This window comes from Semicossyphus pulcher, unplaced genomic scaffold (assembly GCF_022749685.1).
Source record: "Semicossyphus pulcher isolate SPU_LCO1_2020_fin unplaced genomic scaffold, fSemPul1.0.p SCAF_8, whole genome shotgun sequence".
NCBI classification, from domain to species: domain Eukaryota; kingdom Metazoa; phylum Chordata; class Actinopteri; order Labriformes; family Labridae; genus Semicossyphus; species Semicossyphus pulcher.
The window spans coordinates 12,639,081-12,651,486 of NW_027211759.1; the positions used below are offsets into that span (position 1 = coordinate 12,639,081).

General features: G+C 42.8%; 1 protein-coding gene across 1 annotated transcript; it reads left to right on the top strand.

Moving 5' to 3' along the window:
* The first annotated feature begins 652 nt into the window (after positions 1 to 652).
* LOC138612669 (putative leucine-rich repeat-containing protein DDB_G0290503) lies at positions 653 to 6,822 on the top strand. The gene is made up of 19 exons (XM_069686046.1): positions 653 to 727; positions 803 to 867; positions 974 to 1,256; positions 1,405 to 1,469; positions 1,556 to 1,691; positions 1,788 to 1,913; positions 2,016 to 2,141; positions 2,233 to 2,337; positions 2,425 to 2,580; positions 2,660 to 2,889; positions 2,976 to 3,240; positions 3,317 to 3,384; positions 3,472 to 3,572; positions 3,728 to 3,770; positions 3,870 to 3,939; positions 4,093 to 4,191; positions 5,336 to 5,458; positions 5,552 to 5,624; positions 6,689 to 6,822. The coding sequence occupies exons 1-19, from the start codon at positions 653 to 655 to the stop codon at positions 6,820 to 6,822; spliced, it is 2,343 nt and encodes a 780-aa protein (XP_069542147.1).
* The last annotated feature ends 5,584 nt before the right edge of the window (positions 6,823 to 12,406 follow it).

Below are 12,406 nucleotides of genomic sequence, written 5' to 3' on the forward strand. Positions count from 1 at the left end.
AGCTATGTGTATTATGATTACTGTTTAGGAGATGTTCTTAATGACTCACGTCAACAAACAGCAAGTCAGCAGACTTAGTAAGATCATGTGGAGACTATCCCAGAAGTGTTAGCACATGACACACCCACCCCCCACCCCCCTGCCACCTGTGTACATGGGTTACCCTGGATACTCAGTTCAATGGCTGTACACTGAAAAGCTTGCAATCAAAGCTGTGTGAGGCTTAGAAGCAGATTAAGTGGGCATTGTCAGACAGACGGGGGTCTCTGCAGCAAGGTACCGTAAACAATCATTTTTTGCAAGACTCCAGCTATTTAATCAATCTCGAGTGTGTCTATATTTGTTCATTTTTATTAATTTGGGATGACATAATTGTAGTGTAATTAACACGTTTATAATAGCAGTAAATGATGCTGTAGTTCACAAACACACTGTAATGATCAGACAGTGTTAAAACTAGTTGTTGATCATCAAGCAAGCAATGGAAATATCAAGACACATGATCCCGGAATAGCCACACACGCCAGCAGCCACCTTTGTGTGAAAATCTACCCCTGTCGCCGGGGCAGACATGTGGGGGAGATGAGGACTGAAGCCTCTCACATACAAAGGGTGAGGAAGTGATAGCTCGGATTAAGGAAGACTCTCCAAAATGTTCAGAAGTTCAAGTCCGTTTTCTCTCGCAGACCTCGACATGTGGGACACCAAATCTCGCTTCACAGCCCAGGTAAGACTCGTTCTTTTGTCTGGTAAAACAGGTTAATCAAAGGTTAATTTAAAAATGTGTGTGTTTCTGTCTCAGACCTCAGCATGGTGTGGGATGGCTGCGGTCTCTGGGACAGGGTTTCTGTCTAAAGTCAGCTCAAGGTGAGGTGGAAATTTATACACTTTTAAAGCGACAGAGACACGGCTATATTCACTTCCTAATTAGGGTAGTGTATAAATTCAGTCTGGTATAATGTATGTACTACAGCACATCTGGGAGCTCTGGGGGCTTCAGGCAGAGCGACCCAGGTCTGCGGAAGTGGCAGTCGCTGTCCCATTTGGAGCCTGAGGGTGCTACACGGCCCTTTCCTCCATCTCCAGGGGCTGAACTGAGGGCCGCCCGAGGTGATTGTAGCTTTAGGCAAGCAGACGCTGGGCAATGGATACTGGATGCTCATGAGCAGCTGGATACCCTGGACCGACTGAGGAACAGGAACTCTCAACTGAGCTACAACAAAACGACTGCACAACTCCTTGACATGAAACATAAGGTAAGTAAAATTACATGATGGACCTTACTGGATTTTGTCCCTCCTTGTCACCAGTTGTTTTGGAGCTCGGGGTGGTTTTTCATAGTTTTTCTGGTTTGCATTGGTGTCTGAAGTTTCCTATTATCTCATTCTTACTGCTCTCAATCAGGAGAAGGAGGCAGCTGAATTTTCCCAATTTGAAATCAGCCGGCAACGAGGGGAGCTTCATGAAAAGTAAGTGCAACAAAAGACGCAGAAAAGGGGGAATTTAAATGTCTTTAGACAAGATTGAAATTCCTCATGTAAAATTCCCTCTCAAGGGTCCTTCAGCTGGAGAAGGAGCTGCTGCAAATGCGGTGTGCTCTGGGCAGAGGAAGCAATGACCATCCAACAGAGAAAACTCCTGGTTCGCTTAGCAGAACGTTACCACTGAGTCAAGAGGACCTAAACAAGCAGGTGTGTAAGATTTAAGTGTAGATTTGTGATCTAAATACTGTTATACTGTATTTGTGTTCGCCAAACACTGCATTTACACATGGACCTTTAATTCAGGAGAGTCAGAAGGTTGACACAGAGCTGCACAAGCTGAGAGAGGCCCTGAGAGAAGCTGAGGCGAGGGCGAAGACACAGGAAGAAGAACGAAACCAGGCGATCCAGAAACTCAGGACTTCTACAGAGGTCGGTTAAAAAATCTATGAAGGGGAGTCTCAACTCTTCTTTCTGTAAGAGATCAAAGTTACTTTTTTTTCTTCAATGTGCATTTTGTTCTTATGTACGTAGACACAGAGGACGCTGTTGAATCAAATGGAGGAGATGAACCAGAAGCTCAGCCACACGAGACAGAATCAGTCTGAAGTTCAGGAACAGCTGAGTGAAGCCAACAACAAGATCAGCCAAGCATGCCTGGTCAGTTTCCTGTGTGATTCAGTATCGCCTTGTCCTATATTACAGCATTTTTACAAATGGAATTTCACCTTTAAAATGTGATTCTTATCAGGAAAAAGCGATCTTATCGACTCAAGTGCTGAAGCTGGAGGATAATATAAAAGAACTGAAGACCAAACTGGCAGGGGATCTGTCTGACAAAGATCAACTGATCCAGGTATTATATATATCATCTATATATCATCTATATCTGAGGCTCCTAACTTCAAAATTTATAAAGAGTTTTTGCATATGATTGGTACAGGAGAAAGCAGATCTGCAGCAGACTAACCAGGCCCTGGAGCTGCAGCTTCAGAGGGCCCAACAGGTTTCAGATAGTTGTAAGAACACCGAGTCCCAAAACAACAAACAGGACCAGGAAACAATGCGGATGAGGGAAGAATTAAAGGCCCTGCAAGAGGTGGAAAGCGTTATCTTTTTTAAGGTTTTACTTTTTCTGAACTGGTTCTTAAATCATCCTTGTTGTGTCATTAATCCAGGCAAATGAAAAACTGACATGGGAACTTAAAGTGACGAAGCAGAAACTGACGACATCACAGTCTCAGCGGCAGGAGATGACAGCAGAGAGGGACGTCAACTCCAAACAGATCACAGATCTGACAACAGAACTCTCTCAGCTTGTCAGAGAAAAAGATGAACTGAGCAGTAAAATGAATGAAGGTCGACATGAGGAGCTAAAAGAGATGAAAGAAAAGTGCTGCCAGCTCAGGTGAGACGACACCTGTTCTTTAAGATTTCAACATCAAACTTGTATTTCAACCTATCTAATGATATATTCACAAACTGACTTTACAGGGAATCTGTGGAAGTTTTGGAATCAGAAAAACTGAAAATGCAGGATCGATGCTTGTGTTTGGAAGCGGAGGTCCTCGAAAAGGAGGAGAAGCTGCTCCTGCAGGAGGAAGAGCATCGGAAACAAGAAGCAGTGAGAGTCCAGGTCATCAAGGACCTCAGAGCCGTGGCCTCACATTGGACTGAGAAATGGCAAAAGGTGGCTTTGACCCTGCAGGTCACACAGGAGGAGCTGGAGGAACTCAGGAAGAACAACTTCAGAAATGGGGTAAGCTTAGAAACTCCTTGACAACACTTTAATTGGGTTAGATGCATCTTAAATTCTAATTCTAGTCTAATTTCAGCTCCAAACAGAAGCTGCACACTTGGCAAGTGAGCTTGAAACACTCACAACACAAGGCCAGAAAAACAAGTAAGTCTATATTTTAGATCACTACTTCCCATTCTTCCTGTAAATCACATACATTTGATTTGATATGACATATTTTCCTGCCAATAGAAAAGAAACTGAGAGTCTGCAACAGAACAAGCTTGAAGCATGCGAGCAGGAGCAGGAGCTGGAGAGGAGCAGGAGTCAGGGACTGCTTCACAGATATAAATGTAAGGTTGAATGAATCTCACAAGTTTGTCGTACCTGCAAATGTTCTTACAAAGATTACTGTTTACATAAAGTAGGCGCCCATCTCCACAGAAAAGATGTTATTTTATCTTCAACACAAGGGGGCGTTAAACTGCCGTGTCTGTGTTTTTCACAGGCGGCAGAGCTGTGCAGACTCAGGACGCAGAGGCAGAAACAGAGTGAGCAGGTTTTCATTTTCAAAGTGCACCATCAGCAAATTCTGTGAAAATGAAATTCTGTTGTCTGTGTCTTTATCGTGAACTCTGTCTGTTTACCAGCTTATCTGAATCCTCTTTGTTATGGGAGCCACCGTCAGACAGCCAGAGCAGCCCAAACAAGCACCCAAAGGTAACAAGTGTTACTACTTAACTGAACAGGAAATGTACAATATGTTGTACACTGTGCTATTTTTATGTGAACATGTATTAAGGGTAAATATTTTGTGGTAGAATAATAAGTGGTGGTGATGAAGATAATAAATAACAAGCTGCTTGCCTGCAGGTTAAAGATGACAAATCGTCTGTGGAAGGCAGGAAGGAAAAAACTGTCTGTGCGGTTAATCCAGAGACGGACCAACAGAGGAGGCTGGTCACTGAGCAGGTACGAATGTAGTACATGATGCCAAGATTTCAGTTCACCTTTTTTTATTCAGCAGCGAGGCTCTACGGAAGGAAATGTTCTCCTGAGGAAAGGAAAGTTTGTTTAAGCTGAAACATCCAAATAAATGTTGGATTCATGTTCCCCAGAGGATGAATCCCAATAACTTTGGTAACCCCTCGAGTTTTTCCTCCAGCACCAGAAGATTGACATTTGTGGTTGTGTTTGAAATTTCTCAACAACTTTTAGACCTTAATTAAATTACAGACACGCATGTTCCCCAGAGGTTGAATTGTAAAGTTATTAAAATTCATCATCTGGGAAACATGAATGAGCTGACGTTTCCTTGCTCAAGGATTCATTATATTCAATTCAATATAAATTGAACCAAGTAAAAGTACAATTTTGAGGTTTATAATTGCACTCCACTTAAATACAGAGGCAAATATATGACTTTTTACTCACTATTTTATTTAAAGTTAGCAGCGACTTTACAGATTCTGATTAATAATACAAAATATATTCCACAAATAATTGATGAAGCATTACTTTAGGTTAGGATTAAAAACAACTTCATGGATCACAAGTTACCCAAAAAAGAATTCAAACATTAGCCACACCATCACCAGCTGCAACAGGAATGTATTCTACACATTGATACATCATTAATTCGAACTCATTGATTTAATATAATTTTTTTCTGTAATGGCCAATTTTGAAAGATATGTAGGTTACTCTTACATTGTTGTCGGCTAAAGCAGAATTTTTGGTAACTGTATTCCTTTATTGTGGTTTTCCAACTTCCACCACAGAAAATAGACAACAGTTAGCATGCTAACACTCTGAAATTCCTCATTTTTACTTTGCTAGTAAGCTATGATGGAAAGCTAAAACTTTGAATTCACTAAACTTTGAAAGTTTGGTATCTTAGTTGTAACAGCGTACTAATTTTGTTGTAGTAATTCAACTTACTTCTTCTACCACTGATAACATACAACTGTTAGCATGCTAACACAGTTAACTTAATCATCCTCCGGTTGGCATTGTCATTAGACCTAAGCTAGTATTGTTTGTAGGGCTGCTAGTGTGGGTGGTCCCAATTATTTTAGTCTAAAAACAAGCTGTGTTTATCCCATCTTATTTGTAGTTGAAGAGTCTCTTTAAGGAGCGAGAAGGAAAGGAGATGCTAACGGTTGACAGCAGCTCAGCAGCAGCTCAGACAGGAGCCTCTTCACCACAGGACCGTTCCAACACATCCAAAGTTATAAGGGTAAGAAGCCTCAGTAAATCAATATTGAGAACAAATAAGACTACATAGATGGACTACAGAGAGAACCCATCTGGTTCTTTGATTTTCATTCAGAAAGCAGTGGAGAGGAGGGTCTGGCAGCAGGGCTCAGGTTTGATGCCGGTGTTTGAGGAGGACGAAGAGGGCAGTGAGGAGGAGGGAAAGCCAAGAGAAGTGACTACTGAGGAACACAACCACAACCAAAGCCAACAAGTAAAGCTTAAATTACACTAAATGGAACTGTTCAAAACACATCAACATAAAGCCTCCAGCTACCACCACTCAAAAGACAGTCTACGTATTTGTACTTGCATGCCCATATGTTCCACAGATGCTGTTTTAGCATCTGCAGCTCATGCAAATTAATATAATTAATGGCGCGCAGATTATATCATGAAATTAACAGAACTGCACATTTATTTATTACATATACTCACACACATATTTGCACACTGCACTAATCCCAGCTTCTGCTTTAATCAAAGAGCACACAGCACACATGGAGGGGTGTCTCCCTGGCTGTATGACCACTTGAAACATAGTTCAGCTGTAATCTCACATATGACTCTTTCTGCTCGGTGAATAATCGGATTTGAAGCTGAGGAGTGAAGCGGTCAGCTGGAACACATCTGACTCAACCGTAAGAGGATAGGAAAGAGTTACAGTCCGTCACTATCCTACACTGGTTGACTGTTATTGTATGACAACAGAGAAACAATCAGTCACATCCAGGCTTTTATTTTGAAACTATGCCGTGGCCGACAGCTCCCGATTTGAAGAAGGAATGAGAGATTTTAAACTTTTCTCTCCTCTGTCAGATGTCAACTATGAGCGCAAGAATCATCAGTCTGAAGGCAAAACATGAGAATCAGCTGCGAGGTGAAGTTAAGCATTAATCAGTGTAATAATCATTAGTGTAGCCTGTGCTGTCATCTGTGTCGTGTCTGTAGCTTATCTTAGTTGTTTCTGTTGTTTGATCAAAATTAGAAGCTCACTATTGGTGGATACGTCCCTGATCTCAGTTCCTTTCCCTTCTTCTTTCCTTGGACTTCCATCTTTCGAACGTGTACTAACACTCAATGTGTTTGACATTTTGAAATATTAACCTTTGTGTAATTACTTCCCCTCCTGATTTAGCCGCACTAACATGTAAGCAGCAAATCCAGCATGGTCCCCATAATGCATCAGACAACTCCTCCGCCTGTGTTGAAGTGCCAACCATATCTCACAGTTCAGAAGGGATCGACCTGCAGAAGAAGAGACCACCCTCCCTCTATCCTGATGGAATATTCCAGGCTGAGCTTGTAGATATCTGGAGCCCTGATGAAGACGAAGAGGACAAATGAGGTGTTCTGTTAAGACCTTCGTCATAACGCTCTGTGCCTTATCGCTTCTACTGAATGCTTTTACTGAAATTAAATAGGACTTCAGCAAAGATGATACTTGGTGGGTGATTTTTAACTGTACATGAAAGGATTGTGATATTTTTCTGGAGGACAAATAATAACAGTGTTAATAAAAGTCAGTGTGTTTTATTTCTATGACGTGATATGGTTCTTCACATCATTGTTACACTCAGAAAGTCCGACAGCCTGGACAGTACTGTGAAAGAAGCCCAGAAGTCCCCGAAAGGAAATCACAGATGTCCATGAATGTATTGTTGTGTTCAATAGACTTTACATGTGTTTACAGGGAGAGAGACTAAATTGTTGTAAGAAATAACAACAATTACATTGTTCTGTTACAAGAAAAAAAAGTCAGTAAAGTAAACTTTCATTGTGATGTTTCTGAGGTCATGTTGTGCACTTACAGTATTTCCTGTGAGGGAATTCACAGTTGGATGCATTGAAATAAGGCCATTGTAAAGATTTGGTTGCTGAGAATCCATCCATCATGCATGCATTGTCAGTGAACACATCTTTTAATGTACAAAGTCAGACATTGTCTGTGTGCACCTCCATATGTCTCATTTTGGACGAGATCAAACAGTAGTCCGTGCTCTGGTCACTCAATAGTTCTGTCAGCACCCGTGTCAGAGCTCTATGGAGGCTCTGGCTGCACAGTGTGCCAGCGTGCCTGCTCCACCTGCAGGCTGCACATGTCCCTCCAGTGAGCGCGCCCTGCGTCTGCAGCCTCTGAGCCGATCAGGACTCGACCCAGGACTTCACCTTCTGAACTGACCTGGTTCTGCAAATGAGAAAGAGAGTTCACATTAGGTAGTTACAAAACAAGAGTGTAGTTATTCATTAAAAGTATTATATTCTGTGTTAGTGAGCTTGCAAAGCAATTTTTATACCTGCATAATTATGAACTCCAGCGTGAGCGGCAGCTGACTGATGTCTCCTGGAGGCAGGTCAAAGATGAAGGAAGCGTTCCACACAGTGCAGGACGCTGCCTTAGTTTCTCTGCTGCTGATCACAACTCCCTCATGATGCAGATTATTCACCACCTGGTACTCTGCACAGAAACTAAGTATGTAAGTTATTCAGTAAAAACAGTAAAACTTTGCTTTCATAAATAGCTGCCAACCTCACAGCTGCAGACAAGCATACATTCTGTAACCCACCAGGCTCTTGGTTTTAATTGGTTTTCACGTTGACCACATTTATGAACACTGTCCAGTTACAAAAACTGGATAAAAATGTTTACAGTCTTCACATCACCTTCTGTCCTATAAATGAAGTTTATTGTCAAGTTAAACATGGACCCAGAATAAATAGTAATAAAAATGCTCTGTCTTCTCTGTCGTCCAAATATTCCTGCACAAACACTTTCATAATCTGTTACAAAAACAAGGAGAGATTATCGAAGCAGATGCATGCGACATACTGTACATGAAATGGATATCATAAAACGTAATGGCTCTGTATGCAGCATGTATTTGTCTGCCATGAAAAAAATAATAAAACCCAGACAGGCTAATGCTAACAAAGATTAGAGTTGTCAGCTCAGAGATCCAGAGGAGATTGGAACATTTTCCTGAGGATTGTGAATAGTGGAGGATTAAAGCACAATGTCATTAAAAAAGGGATGATCTCCTGCTGCATTCAGGTCCTGCAAGACATCATTTAATCCTCTAAACATTAAAAGCAAACATAGGGAATGATTTTACCTCTGCCCCTGTAAGGCAAATGTCCCACACAGGCTTACATAATGCCTCTACGCATGACGTCCTTGTGAGATCTTTAAATCAAACACACATTTTAAAGGCTGTTTTTACCTGCTGCTGCCGCCGTGCGCGCGAGCTGGTCCAGGTTATCTGCTCTGAGTACTGAGGCTTTGATGCGGTGGGCCAGAGTCTGATACTGAAGCAAGATGAAGATCTGCGGAGGGCAGCTAAGCCCCTTACACACCGGTGCATTGTGGGAAATCAGACTCCGCTGACAAAGGGCAAAAGTTCAAAGAGAAGAGAGTGAAACCTCAAACAGTAGGAGTTGCTTGAGACTTTTGCCTTTCAGGGGGAAAAATACAAAATATACAAAAGGGAAAAAAGTTCCCATTGTTCAAACAAAACAAGATGGAATAAAATACAGATTTTGGTCCCTTTCCTATTTTTTTTTGTTTTAGCAGATAGTTTCAACTAACCTCCACGCAGAACTGGTGACTACGGCCTTAGAGTCTGCGCTTAAGTCCTTAAAGTGCTTATAAGGGGGTCAAAAGGGTCCCAAAAATGGATTTGGGGCCTCAGAATAAGTAAATCTGATAACAACCTGCTCCAAAACATGACTTTATTAAGTCCTACCTTTTTCAGGTTCCACTTGTTTGGGTTGAGCTCTTTGGCGAAGTGAAATAGCTGCTCCGCTCTCCAGTCTTTTCCTCCACACTCGGCCTCCACTTCCCCCAGTGTGGTGCCTCTCAGGCTGGCCGGCTCCCGTGTGTATACGGCTATTCTCAGCACACACCTCTGGAGCTCCTTCTCTGAGCTCACCTTTAAAAGCAGCAGCAGGCTGTGGCTCTCTGGGCTGAGGCCGCTCTGGACAGAGGCCTGTATGGGACAGGGGTACAGAGGCGGCAGGCTGCCCAGCACAGACAGGTCCTCCAGTCTGTGAGGGGTCCCAGTGAGGCCGAGGACGGTGACTGCCAGGGTTTGCTGCTCTGGAGAGAAGGCCATAGTGAACTGGAGGCATGGTTTTGGTGATATTGGTTGTTGGCAGCTTAAATTGGAGCCGTAGCTCAGAGGAACAAGCGGGATTGGCCCTTCAGGCATGGAAGGAGACACAGCACCGGGGCTGGTGAGCCTGCTGTGCTCATCATAAGATAAACTCCCTGTCACCGTGCAGCGCCTCTGTAGAGCCTTACGCGTTTTAGCCAACAGTCCCAGTTTGGGAAAAGCAGGATGAGAAGCATTGCTGTGATCTATGGGTTTGTAAAGAGGTGCTGTTAGCGGTGGTGTGCTGAGGCGGCGCAGGGAGAAATAACACTTTGTCTGCTCCTTCTGTTCAGAGGAGACTCCAGCTCGGCTAGTCAATGGCAGAGAGGGAAATTCCGCCTGTGAAAAGGCCGGGCTGGTGAAAGTGGAGGGGTACTCGTGCACCTCTCCACCCAGCTCCTCGTACTGCGGCCTGGACGCTGCCGTCACTGCGGAGGGAGGCGGACTCTGCACAAAGGTCAAAGGTTCGGCAGGAGCCGGTGCTGACGTCACAGGATCTTTGTCTTTCACTGCACAGATGTCACTATTCCTCCAGCACAGAAAACATCCCAGGAGCAAGCACAGACAAAATACGATAAGTCCGACCAAGAGGAGGATTTGGAGGTGAACTGTAGACATAAGAAAGAATAGAATCAATTAGCCTTGACCTACATTAAATATTTTACTGCATTTGGAAGGATGGGTTTTGAGTCTGCCTTAAAACAATATTCACACGACTTTTTGTACATTTCAGATTTGGTTGGTTGCTGTTATAATTCCTCTTATCTATACAGGCTGCACGTAGATCACTTCTGGATGTTAATCCAATGGAAATTATGGAACATCAGGGCTCTAGATCTGCAGAATAATGCATTTTAAAAAGAGGCTTTAGTTTGAGGATTTTGACCCCCATCACCACATCACACTGAAATTACTTCTGGAATAGATCTCACAGCAGCTGGTATGGATATGAGGAGGATTACTCATTTAAATAAATACACAAGTATTGTTTGTGAACTTTTCCTTTAAGAGCATACCTTCCAGTTGTTTGGTGAAAAGGACCTGCACCAGGAGCCAGAAGAAGAGTATGACCATGATGCCCTCGATCATTCCCTTACAGCAGAAGAGCAGCACAGACTGCCACAGAGGCTGACCCGGGTACTCCTCATCATGGTAAGGCATGATGACAGTCAAGCGCTATTAGTTCGTCTGAGACTATTTCAAAACATCCACAAGTAGAAGCCCAGACGTCCCAGAGAGGAAGATAGTGATCAGAGGATCAATCAAAGCCATCGTTGTGGAGTCACAAAGTCTCAAAGGCACAAAGCCATCTGTATTCTATCAAAACATAAGAGGTACTTAGAGTCACAGGTTTCAGGTTTAAACAACAAAATCTGCACATTACATCATATTCTTTGCATTTTAGGGTTAGTTTAAAAATCATCCTGCTGCATCTTCTCTGTTCCAATCTTCGTCCTGGGACTGTTATCTCCCCATCTGCACACTGACCTGAGCAGTATTATTCCTCCCTGGCGGGTGGGACCGTGGGCGGAGAAATCCACCTCATAATACCTCTCAATCGTGCCTGCAGCATCTTTCTTCCACTGTGTTCCAGATGCCAGTCCAGCAGTGTGACTATACGATAACTATCCCAGCTGTAAATCCTGTAACCCCTCCCCCTGTGCAGACCCCCTGACCCAGGAGCTCTTATCTCCATTAGCACAGCTTCTGTCGCAGGTCTGCTGCAGTTTAGGAATTAACTCTAAATGCACACTTTTTTTTCTGCACTTCATTTTCCATTCACACAATGTTTGAATTTGTCCTTTATGACTGTAATGTGGAGGAGGGAATACTACCCCTCCAGAAGCCCCCTGCTTGAGTCACACAACTTAAAAGTTTATTGAAATAATAATATTGAATTCAATTTGCCCTGCAAGTGCCTGTTACGTAAAAGTGTAAAAGTGTAAAAGTATAGTTTTGTATTTTATCATTAAAGACTGAAATAAAGGATGTGTGATTAGCACTTAAGTTTGGGGGCGGCTGTGGCTCAGTGGTAGAGTCGGTTTTCTCTTAATCAGGAGGTTGGGGATCGATCCCTGAGTGCTACAGTCACATGTCGAAGTGTCCATGGGCAAGACACCAAACCCCAAATTAGTGTATAAATGTCCTCTGGCTTTTACAATCAGTATGTGAAAGGGTGAATGTGACATGCAGTGTAAAAGTGCTTTGAGTGAACTCGAAGCGCCAAGTGGTTGGAAGACGCTTTATAAGTGCAGTCCATTTACCATAACTTTCCATGTATAACGGAGCACTATACGTATAAACTAATTGTGTGTCTTCTATGTGAAGTCTTAATTCATACACACACTTGCTACTATATCTGTCTAAAAATGTAGTGGAGAAAAAGTGCAATATTTTACTCTGAAATATTGTGGAATAAAAGTATAAAGTAGAATTAAAAAATGGAAATAGTGCTGCCACTTTGGAGCCAGATCCACTGATAGGCATCCTGGGTACCACAGAGAAGGCAGATAAGTGTCAAGTCACAGGCAGTTTCATTATGTATTGTGTTAGCGAAAAAAGGAAATACGCTAGAAGTGGAAAGAGGAGCACGCCCCCTTGGGACAAAGCCGTACCTTTTATCTCTTTGCTGATTTTGTCCTGTACATGCTTAAGTGGTGGTTTTTAACAAAAAATCTTAACCTGCTTTCTTTAACAGTCATATGTATCACTCACATTAAATTTTTACCCTGGAAAATGTCAAAGAAGCAGCGTGCAGTTAATCGCTTCGTCTGACACCT